This window comes from Aedes albopictus, chromosome 2 (assembly GCF_035046485.1).
Source record: "Aedes albopictus strain Foshan chromosome 2, AalbF5, whole genome shotgun sequence".
Classification (NCBI taxonomy): Eukaryota; Metazoa; Arthropoda; class Insecta; order Diptera; family Culicidae; genus Aedes; species Aedes albopictus.
The window spans coordinates 490,847,342-490,864,837 of record NC_085137.1 but is presented as its reverse complement, the minus strand read 5'-3'; the positions used below and the strand labels follow the sequence as shown (position 1 = coordinate 490,864,837).

General features: G+C 37.1%; 1 protein-coding gene across 6 annotated transcripts in view; it reads right to left on the bottom strand.

Annotated features, from left to right (window-relative positions):
* LOC109423306 (uncharacterized) overlaps positions 1-17,496 on the bottom strand; it is a 764,938-nt gene that overhangs the window by 57,681 nt on the left and 689,761 nt on the right. For all 6 annotated transcript variants that reach the window (XM_029870594.2, XM_062854204.1, XM_062854206.1 and 3 more), the window contains 3 exons: positions 7,227-7,376; positions 5,398-5,508; positions 1,549-1,643 (listed from right to left, as the gene is read on the bottom strand). In XM_029870594.2, the coding sequence (XP_029726454.2) occupies positions 1,549-1,643; positions 5,398-5,508; positions 7,227-7,376 (356 nt within the window). The remainder of the gene's footprint in view (positions 1-1,548; positions 1,644-5,397; positions 5,509-7,226; positions 7,377-17,496) is intronic.

Here is a 17,496-nt window from a genome sequence, read left to right as displayed (position 1 = left end):
CGCAAATACTAAACCGATTTTGATGAAAATTTTATGGTATAAGCTACATATAATGTACCATTACTGGTCCAAAAATCAGCTGTTTTGGTGTACGCAGTCTCAAGTTATGAAACAAATTGTGTGACCGCAATTTTGACCGTATCACCCTTTACCCATTTTGCCCCATTTTCCCCTAAAAATACTATTTTTCTGAATTAAATAAATGTTTCAACTGATTGCGACTAATTAATCAATTTTTACTTGATGCAGAATTAACCAGCGCATATTTTGGGACACACCTCGTTCTGTGTCTTTGGGTGGCTGTACCTATTTTGCTCCATTTTCCCCTAAACTACGGATTTTTTGGATTTAAAAATAGCTGCAACTAACCAATATTTTAAGGGGTAACCAAGAGATTTCAGGGGTATTTCAAAGAGGCTTCTGGGGGTCTCAAGGATGCTCCAGCAGGTTTCGAGAGTGTTTCCAGGTGGTCTGAGAGACGCTTCTCAGAGTGTTCCAGGGAAGTTACAGAGCGTCACAGGGGTGTTTTAAGGAATGTCATGGTTATCTCAGGGGGTTTCAAAGGCTCCAATGGGGTATGACGGGGGGAGGGTACCAAATGGGCCTCAGGGGGTCGGTCTTAAGGGATTCCAGGGGGCCTCAGGAACGTTTCAAAAGGTCTCAGGGGCATTCCAGGGAGCTTCATGGGTGATTATTGTTGTTTCAAAGTGGGTGGGGGAGTTTACCAGGAGATCTCATGGGCGTTTTAGAGGGGTTTCAGGGGGTCACATAAGAACGCAGGGCGTTTCAGAGAGTCTCAGGGTCGTCTCAGGTGGTTTTAGGGAGAGAAACCCCCTGACCCTCCAGGAAGCGCTTCTGAGACCTCCAGATACCCCTCTGAAACTAGCTGAGATCGCCTAAAACACCTCTGAGGTCTCCTGTTACCCCCTCTGAAACCCATTGGAATCTTCTGAAATGCTTCTGAAAGCCCATCGGACTCCACTGAAGGCCTCTAAGAGCTCCTTGAAACGCCTCTGAGACAGTACAGAAAATGTCATTTCGACAACTGATACATGATATGTAGATAGCTCAATGTTATAAATAGATGCTTTTCAATAACATGTTTTAATTCTGAAGGCTTTTTGATTTAAGTCAGGAACTTCGATATAAATATTTGACTCCCGTAAATTAGATTTTAAACGTAACTACAGCTTTTATCGGCACCTCATATTATGAGTGTTGCATATAAATACAGAAATTTGAAGAAACTTTCATTGTTAGTACACGTTTGTCAATTACATTATTCGACAGGTTTACCGAATAAGTTCAATAACAGGTAACCTGTTATAGCTGTTGGTGGGCTTAGGAAAGGGAAACTTTCGACAAAATACAATATGGAACATGTGTTTGGCGGATCTATACTGGGTTTCGAACGACGACGCACATGAACGGACGAAGGTATTTCGAGGACGATAACAAAAACATCAATGTAGGTATAGTAGCTGGCAAACGCGAAATCACATCAAACACACAAATCACACGAACAGCAGGAAGGGAACGCGCACTCACCTATGCTGGTATCGTACGCATGCAGGTACTCGGACGTCATAAACTGTGACACTAACGAGCTCTTTCCGACGGCAGCTCCACCCAGCATTAGGACTCTTTTGGGGTGGGGGTGGTTGTTTGATGGTATCAGCAGCGCAGATGAACGTTGAAGTGGGGCCACAAATTGTTGTGTCAAACAAGGCCGAAAGTGGTGTCCAGTACCAGTTGTAGTTGTTCAATTGGTATGCGGTGAGAAATAGGTCATTGAATCGGAAGATAAAGAAAGAAACGAGAAATGGGTTAAGTTAGTTGAAGCTTCATTACTGTCAGAAAAATCAGGAATCATTGGAGAAATTCCTGGAGGAATTCCTAGTACAATTCGTGTAGGAACTCCTCGTGGAATTCCTGGAGGAATTTCTGGCGAAATTCTTGATTGAATTCCTGGTGAAATTCCTGGAGGAATTCCTCATGAAATTCCTGGAAGAATTCCTGGTGGAATTCTTGGAGGACTTTCTGGTGGAATTCGTGAAGGAATTCAAGGGAGGAATTCCTGGAGGAATTCCTGGTGGAATTTCTGGAGGAATTTCTGGAGGAATTCCTGGTGGAATTCTTGGAGGACTTCCTGATGGAATTAGTGGAGGAAATCCTGGTGGAATTCCTGAAGAAACTCCTGGTGGAATTCTTGGAGGAATTCCTGGTGGAATTCTTGGTGGAATCCTGGTGGAAGTCCTGGTGGCATTCCTGGTGAAATTCCTGGAGGAATTCCTGGTGGATTTCTTGGTGGAAGTCCGGGTGGAATTCCTGAAGAAATTCCTGGTGGAATTCCTGGAGGAATTCCTGGTGGAATTCTTGGTGGAATCCTGGTGGAAGTCCTGGTGGCATTCCTGGTGAAATTCCTGGAGGAATTCCTGGTGGATTTCTTGGTGGAAGTCCGGGTGGAATTCCTGAAGAAATTCCTGGTGGAATTCCTGGAGGAATTCCTGGTGGAATTCTTGGTGGAATCCTGGTGAAATTCTGGTTAAATTTCTCGAAAATTCCTGGTGGAAGCCCTAGTGGAATTCCTGGAGGAATTCCTGGTGGAATTCTTGGTGGAATTCGTGAAGGAATTCCTGGAGGAATTCCTTGTGGAAGTCTTGAAGGAATTCCTGGTGAAAGTACTGGTGAAAACCCTGGAAGAATTCCTGGTGGAATTCTAGGTGGAAGTCCTGGTGGAGTTCCTGGAGGAATTTCTGGTGGAATTCGTGAAGGAATTCCTGGTGAAATTCTTGGAGGAATTCCTGGTGGAAGTCCTGGAGGAAGTCCTGGTGAAATTCTTTGAGGAGTACTCGGTGGAATTCATGGAGGAATACCTGGAGGAAGTCTTGGAGGAATTCCTGGTGGAAGTCCTGGAGGAAGTCCTGGTGAAATTTCTGGTGAAATTTTTGGGGGAATTCCTGGAGGAATTCCTGGAGGAATTCCTGGAGGAATTCCTGGTGGAAATCTTGAAGGAAATCTTGAAGGAATTCCTGGTGAAATTCCAGGTGGAAGTCCTGGTGGAGTTCCTGGAGGAATTTCTGGTGGAATTCGTGAAGGAATTCCTGGTGAAATTCTTTGAGGAGTACCCGGTCGAATTCATGGAGGAATACCTGGAGGAAGTCTTGGAGGAATTCCTGGTGGAAGTCCTGGAGGAAGTCCTGGTGAAATTCCTGGAGGAGTTCCTGGTGAAATTCTTGGAGGAATTCTTGGTGGAATTCCTGATGGAATTCCTGGAGGAATTCCTAGGGAAATTCCTGGAGGAATTGCTTTTGAAATTCTTGAAGAAATTCCTGGTGGAATTCTTGAAAGAATTCCTGGTGGAAGCCCTGGAGAAACTCCTGGTGGGATTCTTGGAGGACTTTTTGGTGAAATTAGTGGAGGAATTCATGGTGGAGTTCCTGGAGGAATTCCTGGAAAAATTCCTGAAGGAATTCCTGGTTGAATTCTTGGTGGAAACCCTGGTGGAATTCCTGGTGCTATTCCTGGAGGAATTTCTGGTGGAATTCCTGGTGTAATTCCTGGTAGAATTCCTAGTTGAACTCCTGGTGGAATTCATGGCGGATTTCCTGATAGAATTCTTGGAAGAATTCCTGGAGGAATCCCTGGTGGAATTCCTGGTGGACTTCCTTGTGGAATTTTTGGTGGAATTCCTGGAGGAATTTCTGGAGGAATTCCTGGTGGAGTTTCTGGTAGAATTTCTAGTGGAATTTTAGGCGGAATTCCTGGCTGAATTTCTGGTGGAAATCCTGGTGGAATTTCTGGTGTAAATTCTGGAGGAATTCCTGGAGAAATTTTTAGTGGGTTTCTTGGAATTCCTGGTCGAGTGTTTTTGTTCAAGCTCCTGGAGGAATTATTGTGTAATTCCTGGAAAATTTCTGTTGGAATACCTGGTGGAGTTTCTGATGGATTTTTTCCTGGAGGAATTCCTGATGTAAGTCTTGAAGAATTCCTGGTGGAAGTCCTGGAGGAAGTCCTGGTGAAATTCCTGGATGAATTCCTGGTGGAATTCCAGGTGGAAGTCCTGGCGGAATTCCTGGAGGAATTCCTGGAGGAATTTCAGGAAAAAATCGTATTGAAATTCCTGGAGGAATCTCTGGTTGATTTCCTGGAAGAATTCGTGGAGGAATTCCTGGCGGAGTTTCTGGAGGAATTTGTGGTGGAATTCGTGAAGGCATTCCTGGTGAAATTCTTGGAGGAATTCCTGGTGGAAGTCCTGGAGGAAGTCCTGGAGGAAGTCCTGGTGAAATTCCTGGAGGAGTTCCTGGTGAAATTCTTGGAGGAGATCCTGGTGAAATACTTGGAGGAATTCCTGGTGGAACTCCTGGAGGAATTCCTGGTGGAAGTCCTGGAGGAATTCCTGGTGAAATTCCTGGAGGAATTCTTTATGAAATTCTTGAAGAAATCCCTGGTGGAATTCCTGGAGAAATTCCTGGTGGAATTCTTGGAGGACTTCCTGGTGGAATTCGTGGAGGAATTCATGGTGGAGTTCCTGGAGGAATTCCTGATAAAATTCCTGGAGGAATTCTTGGTGGAATTCTTGGTGGAAGTCCTGGTGAAATTGATGGTAGAATTCCTGGTGAAATTCCTGGTGGAACCCCTGGTGAAATTCCTGGAGGAATTGCTGGTGAAATATTTGGAGCAAATTCTGGTGGAATTTCTGGTGGAATTCCTAGAGGATTTTTTTTATGGAATTCCTGGGTGAAATCTTCGAGGTATTCCTGGTAGAATTCCTGGAAATATTGAAGGAATTCCTGGTGGAATTCTTGGAAGAATTCAAGGTGGAATTCCTGGAGAGATTCGTGGTGGCATTCCTGGAGGAATTCCTAGTGAAATTCCTGTAGGAATTTCTGGTGGAATTTCAGGTGGAATTCCTGTTGACATTAATGGTGGAATTCCTGGAGGAATTCGTGGTAGAATTCCTGGAGGAATTCGTGGTACAATTCCTGGTGGAAATCCTGTTGGAATTCCTGGTGGAATTCCTGTTGGAATTCCTGGTGGAATTCCTGTTGGAATTCCTGGTGGATTTCCTGGTGGATTTCCTGGTGGATTTCCTGGTGGAATTCCTGGAGGAATTCCTGGTGGAATTTCTGATGGAATTTTTCGAGGAATTCCTAGAGATTTTTGTTTAGGAATTCCTGGTGCAATTCCATGAGGAATTCCTGGTGGATTTCTCGGAAGAATTTCTCATGGCTTTCTTGGTGAAATTCGTTACGGAATTCCTGGACGACTTTAAGGAGGAATTCCTGAAGGAATTTTTGAAATGTGATATGCGACGCGTCGCATGAGTATTTCATTCAATTATTTTAAGGTTTTAATTTTCGTTTCCGAATCTAGTTTCGAATAATGGATACTCACTTGTAAGGACCGGCAGCCGGGTTGGAGGTACTGCTTTCCCTGCTGGACGCTAGGCTGCACGTGGCTGACGTCCGGGCGGAACCAGCACCGACGGCTGTCAAGTGCTCGGTGCTGAAATGCGAAAGAAATAGAGTTCCCTTGTCAGATATGAAATGTTTTCGACCAAGTGCATGGGCTTTCAAGCTGTGCTGTGTGGAGTGGAGAAATTAGTGCTGCCTGGATTCGATTATACAATTTTAACTTCATCTAATTTGATTTAGTGCTTCAACTTCCAGTTGACGCCAGAGTGATGGCATTCCAGAAGAAACGGATGAAAATAGGAGTAATTTGCTGAAAGTCAACACTTTTTATCAGAACCGAAAAGTGACATTAATACGTTGGCTCATAAAACGTCACGTTAAGAAAATTTTCTTCAACTAAAGTTAAAATTGCTACCAACACAATTTGAAACAGTTGGGAGTTTAAAATCATGAATCAAATGAAAAAAAAATTTAAGAAAAACAAAAATAAAAACGAAAAAAAACAATGTAAAAATAAAAAAAAATAAATTACGTGGGTTTCGGCTTCTCAGTCATGAATTTTGCGTCGACTACTTGATTATCGACCAAGTGCAAGATAACCAAGTAGTCGACGCAAAATTCATGACTGAGAAGCCGAAGCCGAAACCCACGTAATACCAAATTCCAGTCAAACTCCCCTTCGTTAAAAAAATAAAAATATCGAAATATTATTGAAGAGATGAACCAGAATGAAACTGAAATTCTTCTTAATCAAGAAATACCTTTATTAAAATACTTGAATATAAAACAAAGAAAAAGATAAAGAAGCTCAATATTTCCATAAATTCTAAAACATATAACATACTCAACGACTGCTGAAGTCTCCCGTTCATCGCCAGAAAGACATAATTTAATTATAATCCCACAGTAATTTCAAACTTTTATGAATCATTACATTGTCTCTCTGCGTCGCACCTTTGTCTATTTGGTCTAGCAGACGACGACAACAACGACAATAATCCACACTAAGCAACAACCAACGGCCAGGGTGTTTGCTGTCTTTGTTCTATCCCCGGAGGCGAGTACAAAACTTATAATTTCATGAGGCACGAAAAAATAAAAACCCGAATGAAACGAATGGGAAAAAGTTTGCTGATGACAAGATCCTCGCCTGCGGGAATAGACAATTGGGTTCGCTGTTGTATCGCGCTTCATTTTTTTTTCTTCATCTGGGATGGGAATGAATTAGGGAATTATTCTTTTCAAGGGCTGGTATTATTATCTCTGGTGTTTGGAATGACTTTGGTGAAAGTTAGTTCCAGAAGTTTGAGAGTTTTGAACAATCGGCGATTTAGCTGCGATTAGTGTTTGGTTCGCTATAAAGCAATATGATACAGCAATGTATTTATGCCACAAGCTTTTTTTCTTCATCTATGTAGATTGTAGATTTTGATTGGATTGGATTTGGATTGGATTTGGATTGGATTTGGATTGGATTTGGATTGGATTTGGATAGGATTTGGATTGGATTTGGATTGGATTTGGATTGGATTTGGATTGGATTTGGATTGGATTTGGATTGGATTTGGATTGGATTTGGATTGGATTTGGATTGGATTTGGATTGGATTTGGATTGGATTTGGATTGGATTTGGATTGGATTTGGATTGGATTTGGATTGGATTTGGATTGGATTTGGATTGGATTTGGATTGGATTTGGATTGGATTTGGATTGGATTTGGATTGGATTTGGATTGGATTTGAACTAGATTTGGATTTGGAATGCATTTGGATTGGATTAAGATTGGTATTGGATTTCTCATGCTCACCTGGAATTGGAACTGGCGACACTGTTGTTTGATTTGCTGCGGCGACTCTTCAACGAATCACCCCGGTTTACTACGCCCTTGCCTGTTATCGAAAAATGCCTTAGCCGGTAGTACTCCTCCTCGACGCCAGTGTTGGGCATGGATGCCACTCTGAAAATGAAGATGTACATAATTTTTTGATTAGGTGTGCAGGTCAAAAAATCGGATAATCAGAAATTTCTAAATTTGGAAATTAGGAAATTTGAAAATTTTAAAATCTGGAAATTTAGAAATCTGAAAATTTGAAAATTTGAAAATTTTGAAATTTGGAAATTTAGAAAATTTAGAAAATTTAGAAAATTTAGAAAATTTAGAAAATTTAGAAAATTTAGAAAATTTAGAAAATTTAGAAAATTTAGAAAATTTAGAAAATTTAGAAAATTTAGAAAATTTAGAAAATTTAGAAAATTTAGAAAATTTAGAAAATTTAGAAAATTTAGAAAATTGAAAATTTAGAAAATTTAGAAAATTTAGAAAATTTAGAAAATTTAGAAAATTTAGAAAATTTAGAAAATTTAGAAAATTTAGAAAATTTAGAAAATTTAGAAAATTGAAAATTTAGAAAATTTAGAAAATTTAGAAAATTTAGAAAATTTAGAAAATTTAGAAAATTTAGAAAATTTAGAAAATTTAGAAAATTTAGAAAATTTAGAAAATTTAGAAAATTTAGAAAATTTAGAAAATTTAGAAAATTTAGAAAATTTAGAAAATTTAGAAAATTTAGAAAATTGAAAATTTAGAAAATTTAGAAAATTTAGAAAATTTGGAAAAATTAGAAAATTTAGAAAATTTAGAAAATTTAGAAAATTTAGAAAATTTAGAAAATTTAGAAAATTTAGAAAATTTAGAAAATTTAGAAAATTTAGAAAATTTAGAAAATTTAGAAAATTTAAAAAATTTAGAAAATTTAGAAAATTTAGAAAATTTAGAAAATTTAGAAAATTTAGAAAATTCAGAAAATTTAGAAAATTTAGAAAATTTAGAAAATTTAGAAAATTTAGAAAATTTAGAAAATTTAGAAAATTTAGAAAATTGAAAATTTAGAAAATTTAGAAAATTTAGAAAATTTGGAAAATTTAGAAAATTTAGAAAATTTAGAAAATTCAGAAAATTTAGAATATCTAGAAGTGCATTTCGGAATATCCAAGAACTTCTTAGAAAGTTTCAATGCCACGTCCCACATTCACAACATCGAAAAATCGTCATCAAGAACGTCACCCAAGAATGATGGAAGTAACAAAACCGTAACATTTATTACCACCGGAAACGATCCATTTCCATTTTGCCACGCGATAATACCCACGCTAGACCGACTGGCCCGGCCTCCTGCCGTGTGCCAGGTCTTTCCAATCTCGAATGTTTTCTCTCTTATGACATCGTTACCTCGGTAGCAAGAAGTGTTGCTCCCGGCTGCTTACAGCTAGATGTCGGCAAGCATAGTTGCGACTACAACCTCTTACCGTGACCGCGATGCGATAAGGACCGCGGACACGATGATGCGTTGTCGCCAACTGATGCAATTGCAGGTAAATGAAACTTTGCACCTTTCTTCCTTGAAACGGTTTTGCCTGTGCTGTGCTTACAGGAAGAGCACTGGATTTGATTTGATTTACGTGTTTAAATCCCTAGGGGAGGAGAGTGCTGCTGTTACACAGCAGGAGTTGCATGCACTTCTGACCGAGAAGCATTGGCGTGCTTCCCAAGTATAAATTAACAAATTATGCAGCTTTGTGGCTTAATGTGTGTTTTAGCACCTCAGGAAGTTCGTAAAACTTTGTGCTGCGTGTTGTTTGAACTAGCTTCTCTGCCAGGTGGAAAAGTTGTGATAACCTTATTCGTTGGGGAATGTATGATTAGGAAGTTTGTTTAAAACAAGCGAGTAATTAAGATATTTGATCAAAGCAGTTTGGTTCCTATAAGGTATTCAACTAAATAAGGGCTAAGTAGGGCAAAAGTTGAGTGTTGCGGCCTTGAAGCAAAGGTTATACAAAGACACCGTTAAATAACTCAGGTCAGGACTCAGTGTATATAAAGATTGTATCGTACAGCGATGATCAACTTACTATGCAATATGGAACGAGCTCACCAATCCATCCAAGTGTTCACACCGACAAAATAGCATATTGCCACTGATTGTCATCGCCAGTGGACCCTCTGTAGGTAGAACAGGAAGGATATGTCCTACGTAGAAAAACAGTTGGGAAAGAAATTCCTACCCAAGATTTTTATTGATCAATATTGATCAATATATTTAATAAGACATTTTCTTCTAGAACTTGGAACAGTAAGCCGAATGTCTGGGTGCGATTCTCAGTTGGTCCAGGAAATTTTCGTAAGGGAGAATCTATAAATGACGGACGATGCATTTTTCGTTGTCAATTTTCGTCATTTTCCTAAACATATCTCAAATTGCCCCCAGTTTCTCGCAGGGATTGCGAGAATATTATCTGAAAGAAACCTGCATCAGGAAAAATCTCTCGACAAAATCCAGGAGAAATCTCGGAAGGAACTCCGGGAGGAATACCTGCAGAAATCCCTAATGTAATTTCTAAAATTTAAGGTGCAACGTGTCTCTGAGTGGCTCTGGTCTTTCAAGAATTCTGGATTGAATCCATTACCCGGGAGAATTCCCTGAAGGAATCCCGGTAGAATGAAAAACTTGTAATTAGAAAAATGATAGATGCCAATTCACAACACACCCGTCTTTGTACCCACCAACCACAAAATGAGAGCGAGCAGTCTGTTTGCTTGGGTCTATTTAACCCTCTAATACCCAATCCCGCCTTTAGACGGGGTATAGTTTGAGCATTTTTGTAATTTTTATTTCGTGGACAATCAAAATTTTTATAGTTTTGGCTAATGTTTAGGACTGTTCTGTGCATCTCAAAATAGTTTTTGGTGTCTTTTAAAATGTATTTACTTTTTTTAAAAATCATTGAAAAATTGATGTTTTAGTAGCCTTTCAGAAGTCATTGTTTATTTTGTATTGGAATGCTACAATTAACATATTTTAATTTGTTTTCCAAATCATTCTATCATAGTAAAACAGTTTAAGGGAGTCGAATACACTCTAAAAATATTTTCCTTAAAATTACGCGGAAAATATAATTTTCAATGAAAAAAAATTAAAATATTAATATTTCAACAATAGTCATTAAATCTCAAAATGTTTTCATCTCAAAAAATCCCTATCCCGAATAGGTTTCCAGGAAAAATATAAAAGTGGGGGGACGTTCAAAAATAAAAATTAGAAAAATCAAAAACCGAAATTTACAAAATCGAGAATTAAAAAGAATCATCTTCCAAAACATGCTTAAATCGATTTTAGATGACGAAAAATGATATTTAGATCAAAATCAAAAATTTGGGTATTAGAGGGTTAAGCATGCATCGAGAGCTAAGCCATCTAAGCATCTAAGAGAGATGGATTTATGAAAAAGAGAAAAGTTATGGTCTGGACTCGGATTCAGTTAGGGGTTTCCAATTCCACCGAATCATTACCTGTTTTGTGGTTTAGTAGGTAAAAGAGCTGGTCCAGAAAATACGGAGTCGTGGGTTTGAATCATTCCAGAAAGCGATTTTTTCACCAATTCATCTCTCAATTTGACAATTAACAACATTCTGAGATTTCCGATCTGATTTGTTTCAGTATGTTTAAAAATGTCCGAAAATCTGGTAAATGCCAGTAGGGGAGACTGAGGAGACTAGATCCCTGGGGAGACTTGTTCCCCCCATATTTACTCGGAATCAAAAACATTTTTCTTCTAGCATATTTTTTCCAAAACTACTCCTGGACAAACGACTATGTTTTGGCTACAAGTGATTTCGATTGTACATTGCATTATTTTTTTACGGCTGATGGTTTGTTTTCAGTCCTTCAGAAATCTTTTAGGCGATTCCGAAAAATCTCAATAACTTTGTGAAAATTGAACCAAATCGTGTCAAAATTTCACAGCACATACACAGTTTAAATAAAATACTTTCAAACTTATTTATCCAAATAAGGCTGTTATTAACATATTTTAATTAATCAGCTTAGTATACACAACAGTGACATGGGGAGACTTGATCTCTTGAGGATTACACACACATTATACATGTGAAAAATAAAATTCTATTCGGAAGCCTCTATTTACTTGGAATTCTAGTCTATTCAACGATAAAATGTGTCAGATAATTATAACTTTAGTACAAACCAAGAAAAGGGGGATCAAGTCTCCCCATTTTCAAAATACGGTATATCCTTAAAAATTTAATGAAATCTCACAATTTCAAACACTCCATATTCATAGAAAATACAAGAAAACTCGAAAAGAAAATGAATAGGAAGACTCTGGAATTATTTTCCCTTAAAATAAACCATGTGCTCAAAGGGGGATCAAGTGTCACCCATTTTTGAAAAATACATCATAAGACATGCCTCCATAAAAACACAGTTTTGAAAACTTTAACAATAATTTAAAGGCCTTCTGTTGTGTATTAACTTGCAATAGATGTTTACCTGCCATTTTGTACGGAGATCGGATCTAGTTTTGTGTTTTTTCTTAAAGTTTCAGGTAAATTAAGAAAAAGGGATCAAGTCTCCCCAGTCTCCCCTAAAGTAAACATATATCAGTGAATCCTGGCAGACTTCGCTGAAGACAAATTTTGAAATCTGGCAGTAATCCTCAGACGAAACTCAACACTTGTCCTGAAAGAATATTGGAGGAACCTCTGAAGGAATCCCTGGTGGCTTCCCAAAAAAAAAAAAAAATAATTTAGGAATTCCAAACAATTTCTGGAGGAATACCGGAAGGAATATCTGTAGATATCTCGGGAAGAGTTAAAAAAAATCCCGGTCGGAATCCCGAGTGGAACCCCTGAGGAAAGTCCGGAAGGATTCTGTAAAGAAATCCCGGGAGAAATCTGGAAAGGAGTTCCAAAGGAATACTGGCATAAATTTCAGAAGAAACCCCGGGGAGAATTAATGGAGGAATCACGGAAGAAATTTCTGAAGCATTCCTTGAAAGGATGCAGAAGGAATCCCTAGGAATCCCTACACAAGTTTTAGAAGAAATACCCGAAATAATGTCAGAAAATATCTCGGGAGAAAGCAATGAAGGAATCTCAAAAGGGATTCTGAAAGAAATTTCTAAAGAAATCCAGGAAAAAAACATGAAAGGAATCTTTACATGACTCTGAATCTTGGCAGAAATCTAGGATAAATCAATGAAGAAATCCCGCGAGGAATCAAATAAAGAAATCCCGGAAGAATTTCTTGACAGAATCCAGAAGTAATCCCGGAAAGAGTTTTAAGGGAAATCTCTGAAGAAAACCCGGGATGGATCAATGAATGAATCCCGGACCAGGAAGTTATCGCAGAAATCCCGTGAAAAAACTAAGCCATAAAATAATCTCAGGAGAAATCAATGAAGAAATCTCTGGAGGAATTCGGAGAAGAATGCCTGATAGAATCCCTGAAGGTATCTCGGGAGGAAGGAGTTCCGGAGGAAAATCCTAAAGCAAATTCCTGGATGATTTTTTGATGAGAAATCGGATGGAATCTCAGAAAAAATCTTTTAAGGAATCCCTGGAATGATTCTTTACTCTAAATGCGAGGAATTCCTAGAACAATTCCGGTAGAAATAAATAATGAAATCTCGGGAGGCGTCAGTGACGGAGTTCTGGGAAGAACTCTTGAAGGAAGCCTGGAAGAAAGTCCTGAAGCAATCCTGAGATTCCCAGAAGCAATTCCAGAAGGAATCCCGGGAGAAATCCATACAGGAATCCCAGAAGGGATCAATGAAGTATTCCCGAGAGAAACCAAAGGAGGGATGATTATTTGCTGTAATGCTGGAAATATCCCTGTATAAATCCTTGGAGGAATAATTGTTTATGTTTATTGATTTGATCTAAATGTCATTTTATTGTATATTTCTTGTGCCGACTTTCGAACCCTCTAAGCAGAATACGCTCTACGAATGAGTGTAATCAGTTTTGTACCTTATAATTCCACCCTATTTCGATAATGTCAGTTATCCACTGGATAACTGACTCTGAGAAAGATTACAAGTGGTAGTCGAAATACGCGTATCTGTCAAAGGATAAGCAAAATAGGGCGGATTTAAAAGGTACAAGACTGATTACACTCATTCGTAGTGTATCTTAATTGTTGCGATTCAATACAAAACAATAACATCTGAAAGATGGCCAATACATATTTTTCCCATGGTTTAATAAATGTTAAAATGTAAGGTAAAAAAATTAAAAAAAAATATGAAAAATGTATGGAACCTTGTGAAATGATTTTCGAGATTTGTTTTACTCTTCTACAGTTTTTATCGAAGAAAGATAATTTTTCTCTCAAATATGTAAAATTAAAGACCGCCTAGAATAACATTTAACACGCTGCATTATTTTTTAATTTTTTTATTTGCTGTAACGTTTAAGGTAAAAATATTGTTGCATGTAGGAAAACATATGCATAGTTTTTTCATGTAAATTTGTACATAGAAACTAGTTTTAAATGCAGAAATTCCTAAAAAAGTTTGCTTCGACCGTTTTAAAAATCAAGAAATAATAAAAAATCTGAAAGTCAGCTTTCTACAGAAAAAAAGAACCAAAAAACGGAAGAGTATCGTTTTTGGAAAATTGAAATTACATAGAGTTGCGATGTATATTACTCCCAGTGTATTTTTTTAAAGACCTTTAAATATTTGTCTATTATCTTCGAAAATATCATTGCAGTCCAACAAACCGTTTGCGAGTTATATTTTTTGAAGAAGAGAATTGAGTTTTTTCTTTCACACGCCGTTTTCAAAAGTTACGTGGATAATACTGCAAAACAAATAACATCAATCACATTTTCAGATATAAGCTAATACATGAGCAGAATTTCATTTGAATCGAAAAAGGTCACGTCTACGTGATGATGTAGAGTAGGATGCTGGAGTGGAGGCCATATGCATACATACTCTCATTCAACCGTGTGTAAATCCCATGATGAGTTTCCGATGGAATTTCCAATTTTCTTTTCAAACACAATTCCCAGTGAATTTTCTAGAAAATATATTGAAGAAACTCTGTGCGAATTTTGTGCCTATTTCTATAGGAAATGTTTGAATAATTATTTAAATGTTTTCTGAAATAGACTGGAGTTTATCATATTTGCTACATCTAAAATTCAGTAAAAAATCCTAAGAAACCGTTTTTATCTACATCAGTTCGGAACGAAACACTAAAAAATATTTCGCATAAAACTAATACTAAAATTCTTCTACAAAATGTTTCAACAGTTCTGGGATTCGATTTGAATAGGTCGTGAATTTGCCATGTAAAACCAAACTCTAGAATTCCAAAAACTCTTCCGAAACCCGATAGAAACTTATTGCAGTCAATCAAAAGACTCAATAACAAAACTCTTCATAAATTTCCGGCAGAAACAAAAATGAACATTCGTGCATTGTATACACATAAGACTGAATATACCTCTGCATCTGCACGAATTCATGTGGATGTCGGAGTGTTAGAGGGATATGGTTGGCAGAGGGTTCACACATTGGTGCGTGGATGCCAGACGTAAGATGAAAAATTAGTGTGTTTATTACTCTGAAGATAATGTAGCAAGCGAACGGTGGCATAACTCGCAAACGTTATTGAACCCAAGCCTACTGCATACGGATCAGAAGTGGTAGTAGTTAGACCAGCAAGTCCGTCTGGTAAAAAAAATCAGCTTTGATGTAAGGAATAAGAAAGTATAGACAAGTTTGTGTGACCATTTTTTGCTCGTTCTACCGAAAAAAAAAACGATTTTTTTCTTTAATTCTTTGAAACGTTTCTAAAAACAGTGATGGAAACTGGAAAACATCCAAAAATGTTTAACTATTTTCCAAAAAAGTATAAGAACTATTATATGGCTTAAAAATTCACAAGAGTTTCCTTCGAAGACTTCCAAGTTCCCATCTAAAATTTGTCTAAAATTTTAAAAGCCGGTTCGCTAACAAATATTTTTTCAACATGAAATATTTCAGTAATTTCTCAAGAAATCCCTCAAACAATGTGTAAAGGCCTTCGTAACCCATATGAGAATTATTTCGTACAGTTCACAATAGGGGGAAGGAAGGGGTGAAAATGGTCATTTTAGATGTTACGTAGTTTACGCACGTTTTCTAGCTTTTGGGGATTTTTTTTATAATCGTATAAATTGGTACGAAGGTTCTCAGTATGTAATGAAATGCTTTGTCATAGGTGGGGTTCATATATACAGGGGGTGGCCAAAATGTTTGGGATAGGCAACTTTTTTCCCCTCACAAAAAGTTCAACATGCTATAACTTTTCATAGCGTGCATCAAAAACTCTCAGTGTCAGCCTATTATATGTGCATCATTGGTATGTATCTGAGCTCGATTGGTTAGTCTTTCGCGAAGTTAGAACCGTTCTCGTAAAACACTGGTTTTTGGACATCTCATTTTTGAAATGTTATAACTCGGAAACCAGTAGACCAAATTGAATGAAACTTTGAACGTTTATCAATAACAAATTAATGCTTGAAAAGCCTCTAAAACATGGGTAGTTTTTGAACTTTGAAAAACGTTATGATGGACTGACTTTTTTGGATCTTTCTCGAAAAAATGTAACTTTTTATTATCAATGTCAATAAATTTTAGAATTAATATAAAAATATTTTCTACTTTTGTTCTCAAGTTATCTGTCTAAGATATATGTAATAGAGCCTATTTGGACTGAAGGAAGAACACATTTAGTAACTTTTGTGTGATATTGAAAATTTGACTCATTTTCCTCTATATGGGTGAAAATGTCAAACCGCTATAACTTTATTCGTTGTGAGAAAATATTACATTTTATAAAATCGTATCAAGATCAATATATTGTTGATTACGGTAAAAATTTCAATTATTCGATTCACTGGTTTCCGGGATAAGACAGTTCAAAAATTAGTTGTCTAAAAAATGGTGTTTTATAAGAACGGTTCTAGCTTCGCGAAATATTAGAAAATCGAGCTCAAATTAGTACCAATGATGCACATATAATAGGTTGACAAGCAGTCAAAATTTGAGAATTTTTGATGCATTCTATGAAAAGTTACAGCATGTTGAACATTTTTGTGAGAGAAAAAAAGTTGACTATCCCAAACATTTTCGCCAACCCTTGTATATGAACAAAAACTAAATTGAAAAAAATCAGGGTCGCCTAATTTTCCAGAAAACTCCAGTGGAAAATAAACATTTTCCACAGAAACCACCTACTTTGAAAAATCATAACTCAAGAACGAAGCAACGTAGACTTTTTTTTTGTGTGTGAAATCATAAGCCAATTTTCTCAGCAATTCAAAAAATAAATACAAAATGAAAATTGTTTTCCACAAAATTTTCCACTGTAGAGAAAAGTCGGTTGGTAAATTTTCAAAGTCCGGAAAAACTCCCAAAAAATATGTTTGAAAGGAAATTTTATAAGCAATATTCTGTAAAATTTTCACGATGTGGTTTTCCTTCGTTCCTGAGTTATGACCAAGTTTGTGCAAATTAGTAATAGAGACGGTCGAAAATCATCCAACATCTGGTTAATTTCCACAAAATTGGTAATAACTCAGGAACGGAGGAAACTCACATCTTGAAAATTTCACAGAATGTAGCTTATGCAAATGCCTTCCAAACATTTTTTTTGGGAAATTTTTCCGGACTTCGAAAACAGGTTTTCCGATTTTCCCAACCGATGTTCCTCAACAGTGGAAAATTTTGTGGAAAACAATATTCATTTTGTATTTTTTGTAATTACTGACAAAATTTTGGTATGATTTTACAAATTGTGTCTACGATGCTCCGTTCTTGAGTTATGAATTTTCAATGTAGGTGGTGTATGTGGAAAATGTTTGTTTTCCACTGGAGTTTTCCGGAAAATTGGGCGACCCTGATTTTTGAAATTTAGTTAGCACTCTAGTGTATAGTGTCATAAATAAAAAAAAATGGTGCTTGTACCAATTGTGGCACTACCTAAGGAAAGCTATTTGTTCAAAAATAACGAGAAGATCAACAAATGTCATCAACATGTAAAACGATAGCTAAGTTTTCATACTTTAGGGGCCATGCACAAATTACGTCACGCTTTTAGTGGGGATGGGGGTTTTGCATAACGTGACGATACAAAAAATTTTAAGGTCTCATACAAAGTGCGACATAGGGGGAGGGGGGTTGAAAATGGTCGATTTTTGCGTATCAACCCTTACAGGGAAAAT